The sequence below is a fragment of the Thalia democratica genome, chromosome 7 (genome assembly GCF_965202585.1).
Source record: "Thalia democratica chromosome 7, ktThaDemo2.hap1.1, whole genome shotgun sequence".
In the NCBI taxonomy this organism is placed as follows: Eukaryota; Metazoa; Chordata; class Thaliacea; order Salpida; family Salpidae; genus Thalia; species Thalia democratica.
In genome coordinates, this window is record NC_139171.1 from 50,483,745 (window position 1) to 50,498,810 (window position 15,066).

The 15,066-nt window shown below is 27.7% G+C and overlaps 1 protein-coding gene and 1 pseudogene across 2 annotated transcripts; both read right to left on the reverse strand.

The window, feature by feature from the left end:
- Positions 1-1,369: 1,369 nt before the first annotated feature.
- Positions 1,370-2,661, reverse strand: LOC145841019 (uncharacterized). 2 transcript variants are annotated; one of them, XM_082948378.1, is made up of 3 exons: positions 2,430-2,661; positions 1,759-1,903; positions 1,370-1,655 (listed from the first exon to the last, which is right to left on the reverse strand). In XM_082948378.1, the coding sequence occupies exons 1-3, from the start codon at positions 2,638-2,640 to the stop codon at positions 1,550-1,552; spliced, it is 462 nt and encodes a 153-aa protein (XP_082804504.1). In that variant the 5' UTR covers positions 2,641-2,661; the 3' UTR covers positions 1,370-1,549. The 2 variants fall into 2 exon arrangements, 1 of the variants encoding a protein (XP_082804504.1); XR_014370135.1 differs by lacking the exon at positions 2,430-2,661 and having other exon boundaries at positions 1,787-1,906.
- An 8,807-nt stretch (positions 2,662-11,468) lies between these two features.
- Positions 11,469-13,163, reverse strand: LOC145841543 (sodium-dependent multivitamin transporter pseudogene; annotated as a pseudogene).
- Between the last annotated feature and the right edge of the window lie 1,903 nt (positions 13,164-15,066).

Genomic DNA, 15,066 nt, shown 5'->3' on the forward strand with positions numbered 1-15,066 from the left:
AGCAGTAAAGGGGCCACAGGGGGGACATGAGTTCATAATCTGAAACTTAAAAAAAGAAGGTCTTAGCTGTTTTTAACGGTAGTTTCAAAACTTGCACTAGATATTCTGGAGTTGATGATAAAAGCAAAAAAAAAAAGGTCTTTCGCGTTCTTAATCGTAGTTTTTTAGTATGGAGGGGGCCATAGCTTATTTATTTTCATTAAGAGGGCCTTTTATAAAAAAGTATGGGAAACCCTGATCTAAAGGTAAAGTTGTTTAAAAAATTTTCAACTTTAATGATATCATCAAGATGTTTATTTAATCATGAACGTTAATTCAAATTTTAATAATGAATTAACTTTAACGTTAATGCAGGATGTTTTATCGGTTAGTAATACTTTGAGTTTTTGAAAAAATTGCTGTTATATAAGAAAACAAACTAATAACTATAATTTAAAAAGAGTTTTATAAACCAAATATTTAATATCTTTTGTTATTGACCTAAATGAAGTCCAAATAATTTAACATTCAAGCAACAAAGTGTTTTATGATTTATAATTAAATTAAAAAACCCACATGCTAATACGTATTGTAAGTTATTATTATAAAAGCTATTTGATCATATTTCTTTTTCTACTTGTATGCTCACTTTAAAAAATATACTTAATGAAACAACTTATTTAAACAACTATAAGCAATGTTTTATAATTTGTAAGTCATCTTTTTAAGAGAAAAATAATTTATTGATTACGCTAAAAGATTACATTACATTATAAACTTAATAATTTTTTTTAGTTATAATCAAAAAAATGAATTTTATACTTTATAATGTGTAAACAGTATCATATTTTCGAAATAAAAATTGTACTTTTTCATAATGAGATAAAATAATCTTATACAAGTCAAATAAACCTGAAACAATCGTGAAATAAATTGAGTTTATTAATAAAAAACTGACAAAGATCTTATAAATTTGCTGTATTTACTTTTTACATAACAAATTTTTAACGTAGAAGTTCAATCAAAAAATTTATAAAAAAAATCTGAAAATAATGGACTAAGAGATTTCAAAACATAATTAAACTGAACGGTTATAGAATAAACTTAATAATAAGTAATTTTTACAACGCTGCAGTTTTAAAAATTGTAAATTGTTTTTTTTATAATTAAAAAATAAAAATAAAGAGCATATGCTATTTTTTTAGCTTTTTTGTTAATTTGTCTGATTTCTGTTTAATATTTTCTTACTACTTAAAGAAATACATACAATATTGGCATTTAAATGCATCTAATTTTGAATAATATGGATTCTTGTAGAAAAGTTGTTTTTAAACTGCTTGATTGTAAGCAAATAAGCTTTGTTTTTTTTAGCAACAAAAATTTTTCCGAATTAAAATTATAAAAACTTAAACTATCTAAAAGAAACACTCTGAAATAAAAGCATATAAAAAAAGAGATAAAAAGTTTAAAAAACTGCAAAAAACTAAATGTTTTTTTACATTATAATTTTTTTTAATGAAATTATAGTATAAAGGTTATTATAACATGTATAAAATGAATACAATTGAGCTCAAAAAAGAAATTTTGAATAGAGTAAGTCACTGGCCGACCTGCGTAAATGCCTTGAATCCGGGTAGTTGCATAGGTCGGTGTCACAGCAGTATATTGTGCAACTTCTGTTAAAACAACATCTTCATATGTAAAATAAATTTTTAGATTTAAATCGTAAATATATGTATTTTAACACACACACATAAGTATATAGTACACGAAAGTTACCTGAATACGTAGAATCTTGTAAACTTACCAAGTGCAAAGGTACTTTTCTTGTCATACTCTATAAGTTCTTCACAATTTGTTACATCTTTGCAAGGAATTTCAGATGAACACAAACCTCCTAATGTTATTTTTGAGAAGAAACTTCCTGCTAACAAAATTATAATTTTGATAAGCTTATTGAAACGTTTTTTACATTTATTTTTATCTTTGATGCTTTTACATTCCCTCTCACATTAACAAAAAACTAAAGAAAAGCAATTTCTACCGAGATATTTTATAATTGACACTAACAAAAAGTTGAAAAAACCTTCATATTATTTAAACCTTCAATGAACAAAAAAAAGGCTTTTGTTGTCGTGCATTTAAAACTTGCTCTATATCAGTTAAAAAAGGTAAAACTATTAAAGAACTCTAAAAATAAACTTTTAGTGTGTATTAGACTTTATATGTATGGATCTTTTATTTATTTATAATCTTTATTTGTTTTTATTATACTTAATTAAACACTACAACTTTTTTGAAATAGTTATTTTGCTCTGTTATATTTTAATTACGAGTTTTTTGTAATATTTTTAATAATTTTAAAAAGTGTTGCTTGAAAATTTATCAATTTAAGTAGTATGTTTGTACAGGTAGGACTAAAAACAACTTGTTGATATAAATAAACCAACTTCTTGATAAATGGCTAGTTAGAAATCCCGTGAAATACATGCATCTGTTAAAATTTTTACCGCACGTTTTGTTAGTAACTTCTAGTATTTGCGGTAGTGTTGCTTTAACAAAAGCGTTGCTCGATACTCCACTGTAGCAATTTAAACTTTCCGATCTCATCACATTTAAATAGAGGAAGCCGCATAAAAAATAAAACTTTAAACTTTTCATTGCTTTATTATTTTGTTTTGCTTTTTCGTATCTAAAAACAAATTTAGGTTGTAAAACTTTCTCTATGTACTACAACTATTTATTGATAAGTTAATTAAACAAAAACGAAAAAGCACTACAAAATTACAACTAATAAAAACTAAACAAAAGGAAATGCAATAAACTTTAAAGTTATTATACAAGTTAACAAAAATTACACTAATAAATGAAAAACATTGAAATATTTTTTATAGCTAAGATCAACAAATATACTTATTTCAAATTCAGTTAGATGACAATAAATAAATAATAATTTTTTTTTTTTATTATAGAAAATAAATTTCAGTAAAATTGAAGTTTATTTATACTCGAGCTTCATAGAGACTTTGTCATTCAAAAAACCTTGTTTTATTTTATGTCTTAAAAACTAAATCGTCCTTTATTCAAGCGTATAAAAAGCTAAATATTTGTTTGTTGATAATTAATACTAAAGCTTTCATTAAAAAGTAAATAAATCATAAAGATGTACAAACTTATGTAAAATGTATCAAAAAGGTATAAAATAAACCTACCTCAGTAAAAAACAAACTATCAGCTATTAGTGCTTTTAGTATTTATAGATTTTTCATTCCAAATAGAAATAAAGTTTTATTCAAAAGATTTTTATAATGCAAATTTTCACTGAAAGCTCAGCTATTATAAAAGCTTAAATTAAAAGCAACACCTACTCTAGTAATCCGATATGTTTCAGACACTAAATAAATAACAATCTGTATTTGTTTTTTCAGAAATTTATGTGTAATTTAACATGAAGTTAACGCTAGTCTCTTATTTAAGTTTTTTTAAACAAAGTTATAAAGCTTATTCTTATAAAAAATATTATCAAAAATTACAATCAAAGATAAAATTCCTATGTGTTTTCTACAGTTTTAAAAGAACATAAAGCAGTAAATCACTATATTATAATGAATTAAGCAAAAACAAATTTTCAAAAAGTTTCTGTATATTCTATCTTTACATTATTGACATTTATATTTTTAAAACTTTAACTAAACTTTTTAAAGTACCAAAGTTAAAAATAAGCCTCAGAAACCAGATAACTAAACAAAACTACTAAAAAATATTCATAAAAACTCGTAAAAGAAAATTATAGTATTAAACATTAAAGTCTAGATTTAAAAAAATAGATTGCTTTTGTTGTTTAACTTATAAGTTAGCTGATAAAACGAGAACTAATAATTTTAAAAATAAATTGTATATCAATGGTTGTATCAATAAAACAGTATGCTTTAAGTTTACATAGTCATTTTTTCGTTTTTTTTTACTTCTCTAAATATAAACTACTTTATGGTGTCTGGTTTTGAACACCGAGTATTCTCATCACTGTCATGGAATATATCTGTCATGCGTTATTAGTTTTTTTTTTAAGTTGTAAAAATATAACTAAACTTAAACTAAACTTTATACTATGTTGCTTGAAGTGATCTACTAAACAGGATATTTCTTTAATCAAGACCAGCTGGAACTAGGTTTAGTTTAATTGAAGCTTGAAAATTTATTATTGCTATATTGCACTTTAAAAATAATTATTTCACTACTCATAACATTTTACCTATAGTAATAGAGTGTCAGATTTATCAGATAAGTCTTTCGCGGGCCAAGTTTTTTAAAGAAATATTATAAAACCAAAATACTGAATACATTTGTTATAACATATATATATTTCATTTGCACAAGATGTTTTTAATCTAAACAGTACGTCGTACTTCAGAATTTTTCCCGGTAGGCCGGATTCAGTTCGCAGTCCAATTATTGACCTATATTTATGTTTCAGCTTATATTTTAAACGAAATTATGTTTTTTTTAGTTTATCGATTTTCATTTTAGTTGACTTTGTTTTGGAATTTTATTTTTAAGAATTTTAGATGTAATAAAAATATCACTTTAACAAAGCTTATAAAAAATATAGTAATATTCTCTTCTTTGCAAAAAAGTGGCAGCATAAGTTGCAAAGATTAATTAAAACTTTTAGTAACTTTTTGCTTACTTTATTTTTACAACTATAAATTTTAAAAAACTCTTTGAGTTTGTCATATAACTTATTGTTCATATTAACTTTATTCTTCATATAACATTTTCGGTAAACTTTCTCAATTAAAAATCCATTAATTACAGTTTTAAAGTTTTTTATAATTTGAAAAGTACTTTGAAGAAACTATTTTACTCCAAAATTACTACTTTTGATGAAATATTGTTCTACGTGCTGATTAATAATAATAAAAAGTCATGTTCTTTTTATATTTAGTATGCACTCAACGTTTACTTAAAATTAAATGCAAACAAGTATTTAATTTTATAATTTCGATACGGAATTTGACTGTAAAAACAGACATATGATGGGAAATTAAATTTTAGTTGAATTGATTTTGTTTTTCAAAACTGATTGCTAGCTTAAAAACAGCTCACTAAATCATAGTTTTGTAGCATAAAATTATTAAATCTCAAAAACAATTTTTTTGTAACCTTGTTAAGCAACATTGTATTTAACGAAATGAAAATACAAGTAAATAAAAGCTTTTCTTTTTGTAACCTATTTTATACCTAGACGGTTTAGTTGTTTTAAAATTTACGTTTTTACTAATAAAACCAACTTTTACAAAAATTACACCCATAGTTAAATCTCTATTAGAAACTTAAAACTATTAGATATAATTAAGCTTAATACTTTAAATTAATAGCAAATATTTTCTACATCTACATACCTCGAAAATTTGTTACAACGATTTTAAACAACAGTAAAATTTATAAAGTTAACTAAAACTTTGCAAATAATTAGTTTTATCCCAATCTAAATCGAATAGTCATATTTCATAAAAACAAATAAGTACAGGAGTTTATTAAACGAGCACCTTACACTAGTTTTTATAAAACATTCATAAGTTAACAAAAATACAAATTTTTAATTATTTTAAATTAAATTTTTATTTGGGGCCCAGATAAGTGAATTTGAATATATATGTAATTAACAATTTTGTAACTGTTTTGGTTATAGAAAAAATTATTTATACAATAAATCAAAAGTAGTAGTTTTAAGTAAGCTATTAAAAAACTGGAGAAAAACTGTAATTTATATATAAAAAAATAAAAATAATAAGCTAAAGTGCATACACTACAAAGAACTTCTTAATAAGTTATATATATATATATAAAGGTTTATTTAAAGATGTAAAACTCAAAGGACTCGAGTTTTGTGCCTATGCACTCATCAGCTCCAAAACAAGTTTAAAATAAAGCACAAAACAAAACACACAAATGAATGTTAAAAATTTTAGCATAAATAGATTATGACGTAATTTTGGAACTATTAAAAATCATGCAAAACGGCTTGTGCAAAAATTAATTTACCAATCGACATTAAACTGGCAAAAATTCATAAAACTTCATTTAAGGTGGGCTCAGTGTAAAAGATTTAATTTATCAAGTTAAATATCTTAATTCTATATATATATATATATATATATATATACCAAAGTTTATAGCTACAGTTTTATTAATCGTGTTAAAAGTTTTTTTTTTCTCTTATCCAAATCGTTCAGACAAGAATATAGTTTTTTAGAGGATTTCACATAAACGTTTATAGCAATTTCCTTTAATGTATTTTTAATATATGCTTAAATTTGAAAATTTAACAGTTTCTAAAATTTATTTTGAAGGTTTGTATAGAAATACTTCCGACTTTTGTTTTGATTGGAACTACAAAAAGCAATTTTAGTCTTAAAAATTATTATTTTTACTATTTTTCCCTTAGTGATTACTAAAAACAAAACAAACACTTATAGTTATTCTTTCTTTTTTATATTATTATTTTTTTTATCAAAAAACTCTTAGACAATAGTTTATCTATGAAAGTATACGAAATTTAGTCACTCTCCGTATGTAGTAAAAAAAAGACGCCTTTGCTCAAAATAGTTTTAATAACATATAGAATCTTTAGTGTTTTTCTTATTTTACTACAACAACTGTTTTATAAAGAGGAAATTTTAGGGAAACATTCGTTTTTTGGCTAAATTTCAAGAAAACAAAAAACCAGTTACATGTTAGTAAACAAATATTAAAGTAATTTTTTCGAAGTCTAAAAACAAAAAGTTCTATTATTTGATTAAATTACTGTGTATACAAATAAACTAATTGGAAGTTTTAAATAAGAGCAGTACCAACTTCTTACTGTAATATTATAAAATATTTCCAACAAACAAAACCTAAGTTATAAAAAAACAAAAACAAAGAGAGAAGTAAAATTAAAATTAAGTTAAAACAACAATTTAGTTGACAAGGTCATACCCAATTTTCTTAAGACTTAATATAAACGTACAATATCAAAATGTATCCTTCCTTTACTATATTTTTATTTGTTTTTAACAGTTATAACACTCAAAAATCAAAGTTTATTTCTAATAACGTTTTTTCCTTACAACTTAAGTTAAAAACAGAAGTTTTGACTAACAATATCATTAAATTGTTGGTTAGTATTTTCAATCAAAAAACTAAACCTTATACTAAATTTTAACTACTTGTATATCCATTTTAACAGCATTTATACCTCTATTAGTTTTGTGAACAAGATTGTTTACTTCCTAGTTCGTTAACTTTAAAAACATTTCTTCTGATCTCTTATTTTACCTATAACCTTAACTAAATGTACTTCAATTAATAAATGAACTTAGTTTTTGACTTCGCTGTGTTTACTTTTCACCTAAAAAAATATAAACAGTAAACAGGCCAGCTGTATACTTAAGGCAAATCTTAACCATCGAATAAATCTATTTAGTTAAACATACCTCTGCTTTTGTTCTAAATTAAAAGTAATCCACTTAAAAAACTAGAGTGTTTCTCTCCTTTTAGCAGGACTAATTAATTAGGTATGCAACTATAAGTATAATAAAAGCAAGGTGAGGTTTATAATCTATGTTGTACCATACGATGTTTTTTGATCTATTATTTTAAATATTGTAATTGTTGTTATCTTTTGAGAAGTTTTTTTTTTTGGAAGTTTTTATTATTTAATTTATTAGCTTGTATTAATAACTTAATTTTCACTTTTTAGCTGTTCAAAATAAATTTAAGTTAAAAGTAGACAAACGTTAAAACAATCTAGCTCGTATTAAAAAAAGATTGTGGAATATTTTGTGACTCTCGTCAGTTCTTTTTTTGTATTCAATAGTAGTAAATATTACTTTAAAACAACAAGTAGTTATTTTATATAAAATATCGCAACATGTACACTAAAATAAAAAACTTGGAAAACATGTATGTTGTTTTAAAAGTAAGTGAATACTTTAAAGTTGCTTGGTTAAAAGAAAGTTTTTTAAACTAATCTACCAATATCCCCAATTTTCATCTTAAAAAATAAAATCAACCTATTATATTTTAATCTAAACTTTTTAAAGTAATATCTTGTTAAGCTATACTATTATATCCTAACTATGACCTAATAACACAAGGTAATAAAACAAACAGCAAGAACTAGTTACAATCTAGATAGCAAAATAATAGTATCTATAAGTAAAAATAATTATTAAGAAAATATTAAAGTAAACACTAAAAAACTTAGCGTAGCTGTAAATTTAATTTGTTTTAAAGATGTTACGATAAGTTAAACACCTTCCATAAGAATTTAGAACTTAAATTAGCTGGAATTTTATTAGTAGTTTCATTAATATCTTTAATTAAAGTATCAGTTTTGTTTTCCAAAAACTTTATATAAATATTATACTTACAAATTTAACTTATTGAACTTAACTTATATATATTTTAGTTTATTTCAGTAAAACTAAGATTTCTTTTTATTTTTACTCTACATCATGAAGTTAAGTCAACAACGTCCTGGACAAGACGTTAAAAGGTATCCGTGGTTTACGATAACCGAAACATTCTTCGTGCACCAGCTCCTAGGACCAAATATTTTGAGCGTATTTTTTGTCGTTTAATAAACTAATAACTGAGCATTAACATTGCATGAGCTCTTAAAATTAACCAGCTTAGATTTTGGTAACAATAATGAATTTAAAAATTAATCAGCAACTTAAAAAGTCCCTCTATTTTGAAAATTTACAACAAATTACCCATTGAGCTGTAAAAACTGCAATTTTAGGAAACCCTGGCTTAAAATATTAATAAAAAGGAATTTTATTTAAAACAGAAGAATATTATTTCGTTTACAACCACAAGCTAAAACAACAATTATTATTTACAACTCATTGATAAAAATTAAAGGTAAACTGAAGTACTTTGAAAACGTTCAGCTAAAACAAAAACTTTAATACAGAACAGGTGTTTTTTATCTGAGCTCTGAAAGAGTGAATTTATTTAATTGAATAATTAAGCATTCTTAATGATGTAAAACTTTATGTGAAACATACTCTATGTAAAACATTAGTTAAATTTAGTATATGTTAATAATCATTTCTGAGATTTTTTTAGGCTCAATAATGTTTTCGTATTTATTATTCTGACTTCCTAACATATGGTCTACACCTTGTTCCAAAAGTTATAAATTAAAAAAAAAATTTAGAGTAACTTAGCTAATTAAATCACCTTTAATCAAATAAAATATTTAGTAAAACTTTTTAAGAGGTCGGTATCCTTTTGCATGACAATATTATTAAAATAAACCAATGGATGGCTAATGAATTATGAAAATATTGATAAAGAAGAATACTTAGTCATAAATCACGCTGCTTGTTCAAAGTTAATTTAACACAGAACAGTCTAAATAAGTATTTAATAAAATCGACGGTCATAATTAAATGGTCTAGAAAAATATTTTTTGGCTATTGAGGTACAGTAAAATATTTTTTAACAATACAATACTTAAACATTAAAGATAAACTTTGTTTAATATAAAATTAACAAAACTAAATACGACAATACTAGTTTTATATAAAAATTTTAATTTAACAAGCTAACAAGCATTTAAAAGTATAAATTGGCACATATAAACTTGTTATATTTTTTTATAATAAGCAAACTAAACAACTCATGTTTTTTTTATTTTTTTAATGAGTATGCTAATTATGAAAAGTTCTCTATAAACAACTTTTATTTTGTACTTAAGTTTTTTTGAATTTTCTTATTTAAAAAACATTACTTTTTATACTAAGTATTAGCATATTTGTATAATTAGTTAGATTTTTTCAATAAATGTATTATTAGATTTTAATCTTACATTTTTTTTTCTTGTTTTTTGAAAAAAAATACTACCATTTATAATTCAAACGAGTCATTTATAGTCAAACTCCCATATTTCTAAGAAACCAACGTATTATTACAGTAAAAATTTCAATGTTTAAGAATACGTAACTGTTCTTTTTCAGGTGCATAATTCAAAATAAAATAGTTAAGTCTGTATTTTCCAAAAGTTTAACGTTAATAGCTTTGTACTTAACATGTGAAATATGAATTTTTTTGTAAAAGAAACTTAAATACAATACATAATATATCTTGTATACTAAAATTGAGATACAGAATATAGTAAAACCAATTATAAGTATATTTTATACACCAGTTTATCCTTAATTAATTTAAAAAATGTTAATTATACTTGAAACAGACCTACTACAATCGTAATTGTCAATTTTATATTATTTAAAAATACTTATTAGTTCTATTTTATCATATAACTTATTTGCTCCAAATTTTGTAGACAAAACGCTAATGAATTATTAATAAAGAAGACATTTAGTAAAATAAAATTTTGAAAATTAATAAATTAAGGCAAAACCCTTAATTAACCTTACAGTTTTTAGAGTCTTATTGCTTATAAACTTATTTATGTTCACTACCAATAGTATTTAAAATAGATAGTTTTAAAATGTATTTAATGGTTATTTATCTGACAAAATATGTAAACAACTTTGTATTGAACATAACACAAAGTTATAAAACAGCATAAACAAAAGTAACTTAGGACTATTTTGGTAAAATATAACCATAAAAAAGTAAAATAAATTACTACTTTAATACTGAAGGTTTAATCAAAAATACTAGCTACAACATACTTTAACATACAATGAAAACAAAAATAAATTAAGAAGTTCAAAAATTCTCTACAAAAACTAAAATTAACTTGGGCGGAAAAGATTAGAATTATATTCAAAAAAACACGAGAATTAAATTAAAAGAAAATCAGTTCATAACCAGTAAAACAAAAGCTAGTTAAATGTGTAATCAACAGAATCAGTAATGTATTTAAACATTTTAGTACAGAAATATTTATGAATAGCCATGCAACAAACAGTCAGAACGAAATCACAGAATTTGAAATGAAGTACCTTTAGCGATAAAATTATTTATAGGTAAAACCAAAAGAACACATAAAAAAAAAATAGTCAATAAAGTTTGAAAACTTTCTATACACAATTAAGTTTGTTTCAATAAAATTAAGTTATTCTAATACGAAAAAATAAGTATATCGTCTTTAACTAAGTATATCGACTTTATTATCCATTTAACTCCTCTAGTGTGTTATGTACTATTATGAAAAATAGTTAATAAACTAGGTAGATTTTATACAGCTCGACAAAGCAAAAAAAAACTTCTTTGTATAGAATGGTTTGAAGACACTAAAACTTAAAACGTGCATAAATTGAAACTGTGAAAAGCTACATCTGTTGTCGGTGCAATATTAAAACACACGCTTGTGTAAGCAATAACTTGATTACCAATTACAAACAAAACTTACATAAAAAGTCTACACTATTACTGAGTTTAGGTCGTACAAAACAAAATATGAAAGGAAAACGGAAGAGCAGCAAAACTAATACATTAATTAATAAAATGTCCAACAATTTTTAAAGAATAAGGTTTTCCTTCGTTTCGCTCTCGCAGTTGCTCTTGGAAAGCTTGACGCTGTCGGAGGGTCGCAACTTCTTCCGCATGCAGTAAATTAAGCACGAGTCGTCGACGATCTCGTCGCTCTTGCACACGAAGCTAACAACGCTGGAGACGACAAAGGAAACCAGGCAGCTGATGAAGCTGTACCACATGTAGGACACCCTGAACAGCAAGTAGAAACCAGTGTAGTAATTTTTTGGCGGACCAGTTGAAATCGTGTTGTTCAACATCGGACAATCTTTTGACAATTGAACTGGGGGACTTGGCCCCGGCGGCAGCGTCATTCTGTACGCCAGGGCCCTGTAGCCAATGAAAAAGGTGGTGGCCATGGAAACGAGAAAGCCTGCCAGCATGCCCTTGGAGTTGACGTGCCGGGAGCACATGCCGATGAGGAACATGCTCAGCAACGGACCTCCCATGATGCCCAGGATGCTCAAGGCCGCCTTCAGGATGCTGTCCACCTGCGAGACGAGAACAGTCACGAACAAGCACAAGAGGGCGTAGACGCACACGAGGAACTTGGCCACCACCGTCGCCCTCTCGTCCGTCATCGCCCTGAAGCGGGGCTTGACGAAGTCCTGCAGAGTCACCGTCGCCAGGGAGTTGAAGCAGGAGGAGATGGTTGATAGGGAGGCGGCGAACAGGCACCCCGTGAAGAGGCTGGCCAACCCGGTGAAGTCCCTCATCACTATGACGACGTAGTGAAGCAGGAGCTGGTCAGCTTTCACTCCGTCTGAAAGCGGGTTGTCGCACTTGAACTGGGCGAAAATGACCAGCCTGATGGAGCAGCCCAGGAACATGACGAGTATGAGGAAAGGCAGGTTCAGGTAGATCATTATCTTCGCCTCCTTCTTCGACTTGCAGCAGAGGAACCTCTGCACTGCCGACTGGTTCGTGCCGTAGATGTTCAAGCACAGAAATGTTCCCCCGATCGTCACCGCCCAGAACGAGTGCGTTGTCAGCGGCGAGGGGTCAAAGCTCATAGGAGTTATTTTGCTGTTTTTCGCCGCTATCTCGAAAACGTTCCCGAACCCCCCGAGCTTGCCGACTCCCAGAAACAAAACGAGCACCTGGGACAGGAACATGACACTGGCCTGGAACACGTCGGTCCAAATGACCGCTTTCATGCCTCCGATGCAAGTGTAAACGCAGCAGACCACGCACAGGGTGATGACCGAGGCCCACGCGTTCACCCCCGTCACCACGCTGTAGGCCAGGGCGGGCGCATACAGAACTACGCCCATGTAGACGGTCATCATCAGAATGTAGGACACCGTCCCGCACAGCTTCAGCGTCGAGGAGAATCGCATCTCCAAAAACTCGTACGCCGAAGTCAGCCGCAGGTCGTACAGGACGGGCATTATGAAGTGGGCCAGCGCCGGTATGAAGACAAAGTAGGCGAGGGTGAACCCGCAGTAGCCGGTGCCGAACTGGTAGATCATGGAGGGGACGCCCAGGATGGTGACGGCCGACATGATGGTGACCAGCAGGGACATGGAAACGGGGACGAAGCCCATCCTCCTGTTGGCCATCAGGAACTCGTTGGTGGTCCGCTGGCCCCTGAACGCGTGGAAGACGCCGATGCCAAGGGAGATGAGAATGGTGAGACAGAAGATGACGACGTCGAAAGGCTTCAATCGGACTTGGTCCATATTCTGTTTGTGTTTTATAAAACTAAAGTTTATAACTCTATAGAAATAACCGATCAGGTGAAAACTAAAATAACAACTAATATAGCAAATAAATTTTTTTTTTTTTTTCAAAGAGCTCCTTTCCATAACGATTTTCTTAGACAATTAAAGTTTACTAAAAATCTACTTCATTAATGTAGAACTGTAGAGAACTTTAACAAATAAATTTTTGACAGTGTAACAAGTTTATGAAAAGAGTGATTATTTTTAAAAGATATTTTTTTTTCAGTATCATATTTTCTATGCTTGGATAATTTTTATATAAGTGAACAATAATTTAAAAAAAATTGAAGAAAAAGCATAATAACTTTAGATGTTAGAATTTTAATAAAGCAGTTTTTAAAATTGCATCTTTCAAAATAAAACTTATTCAGTGTACAATGTACATCCTTCTTCTGGCTTAATATGCCAGTTATATGATTTATTGGGCGTGTTTTATGGGTAGGTGTCAAACATGGACGAAGGGACACTTTTGCAAGATAGGTCAATTTTAAACGAGGGATCAAACATGCGTAAAGGGACTCTTTTGCACGAAGGATTAATTTTTAATAATAAATACATATAATGAAAAAAAATATATATAAATAAGTAATCGACCGAGGGTAAGGGTTAGGGGTAACAGTGATAGTAGAAATAAATCTAATACTAACAATTACTGTCAACAAAAAACAAGAAAAAATCAAAAAAAAGAGGAAAAAAAAAATAATGGCCGAGGGCAAGGGTTAAGGGTAACAATAATACAGCAGGTTTGCCACTCTTTGAGTCAAAAAATCTGCCCTGAGTGACTAGAAACTTCCCTGAATTTCCCTGAGTTTTTTTAAATCCTTAATTTTTTTTGCTTCTGGCCTAAATTACTAATACCTCATGCTCATTTTTCTTCTTTAATAATAAAAGGAATTTGGTCCATCAATTGAAATTTGGATCAAATTTTTTAGGTTTAAGTCTTGAATCTCGGTCAATAGGGCTTTTTTCAATTTATCGGCAGTACAGTGCCCTAAAAATGCTGAATGAAAATATTGGCAGTATACTTTTTTTTTTCTTTATGCTTCGTACTACAAGATCTAATTAAGTTTTTTTTGCAAAACTTTATTGAAACACTCACAAAATGATATTGAATAAAAAGATGAGCACAAAACTGTTTTTTTTTCAAAACATCTTAATTAAAGGGTGCTATGCCAAAGTTTGTTATGTATGTATACTTGGATCTATTCATACAAAACTTTTTGGAAATTTCACTGTCAGGAAACATGGTAGTGAGTAAGGTGTTATTATTTTCACAAGAAATTCCTGACCAGCTTTTTTTAGTCCACTTCAGAGCCTAATCAATTTCAGCAGCTGTAGAAGAAGCTGTAGCCAAAAACTTGTTAGACTACTAGCCCCACCACAGTATGAAGTGATTGCATTATTTTTGAATTTAGAGTCTTTCAACTGAAGTTTTTTTGATACACTCTGAGACTTCAATGCTCTGATACCCATGCTTGGTAATGAAATTGCTGTATTATCACCACAACACTTAAATTTAAATTTTTCTTTAACAACATCTTCTAGTAACCATTCCTTAAAATCTTCATGGTGCAGTCAATCTTTTTTAAAAAGGTTTAAAACCGGTTTTTTACTCATATTTTAAAAAGTTTTCAAATTAAGGTTTAGTATACAGGATATTGAACTATTTTATAGTCTAAATGGTGCTTACATAACAAAGTTGTACTGGTGTTAGTTTTTGTAGCAAAAACAATTAAAGATATTTCAAAACATATGATCTTTTAACTAATTTTGTGTGCTAACACTTAAAAAGTACAAAAAAATTATGCTTGTATTATTATACTTGTTTTTTAGTTATGTTGCGTTGCATTTAAACATTAAT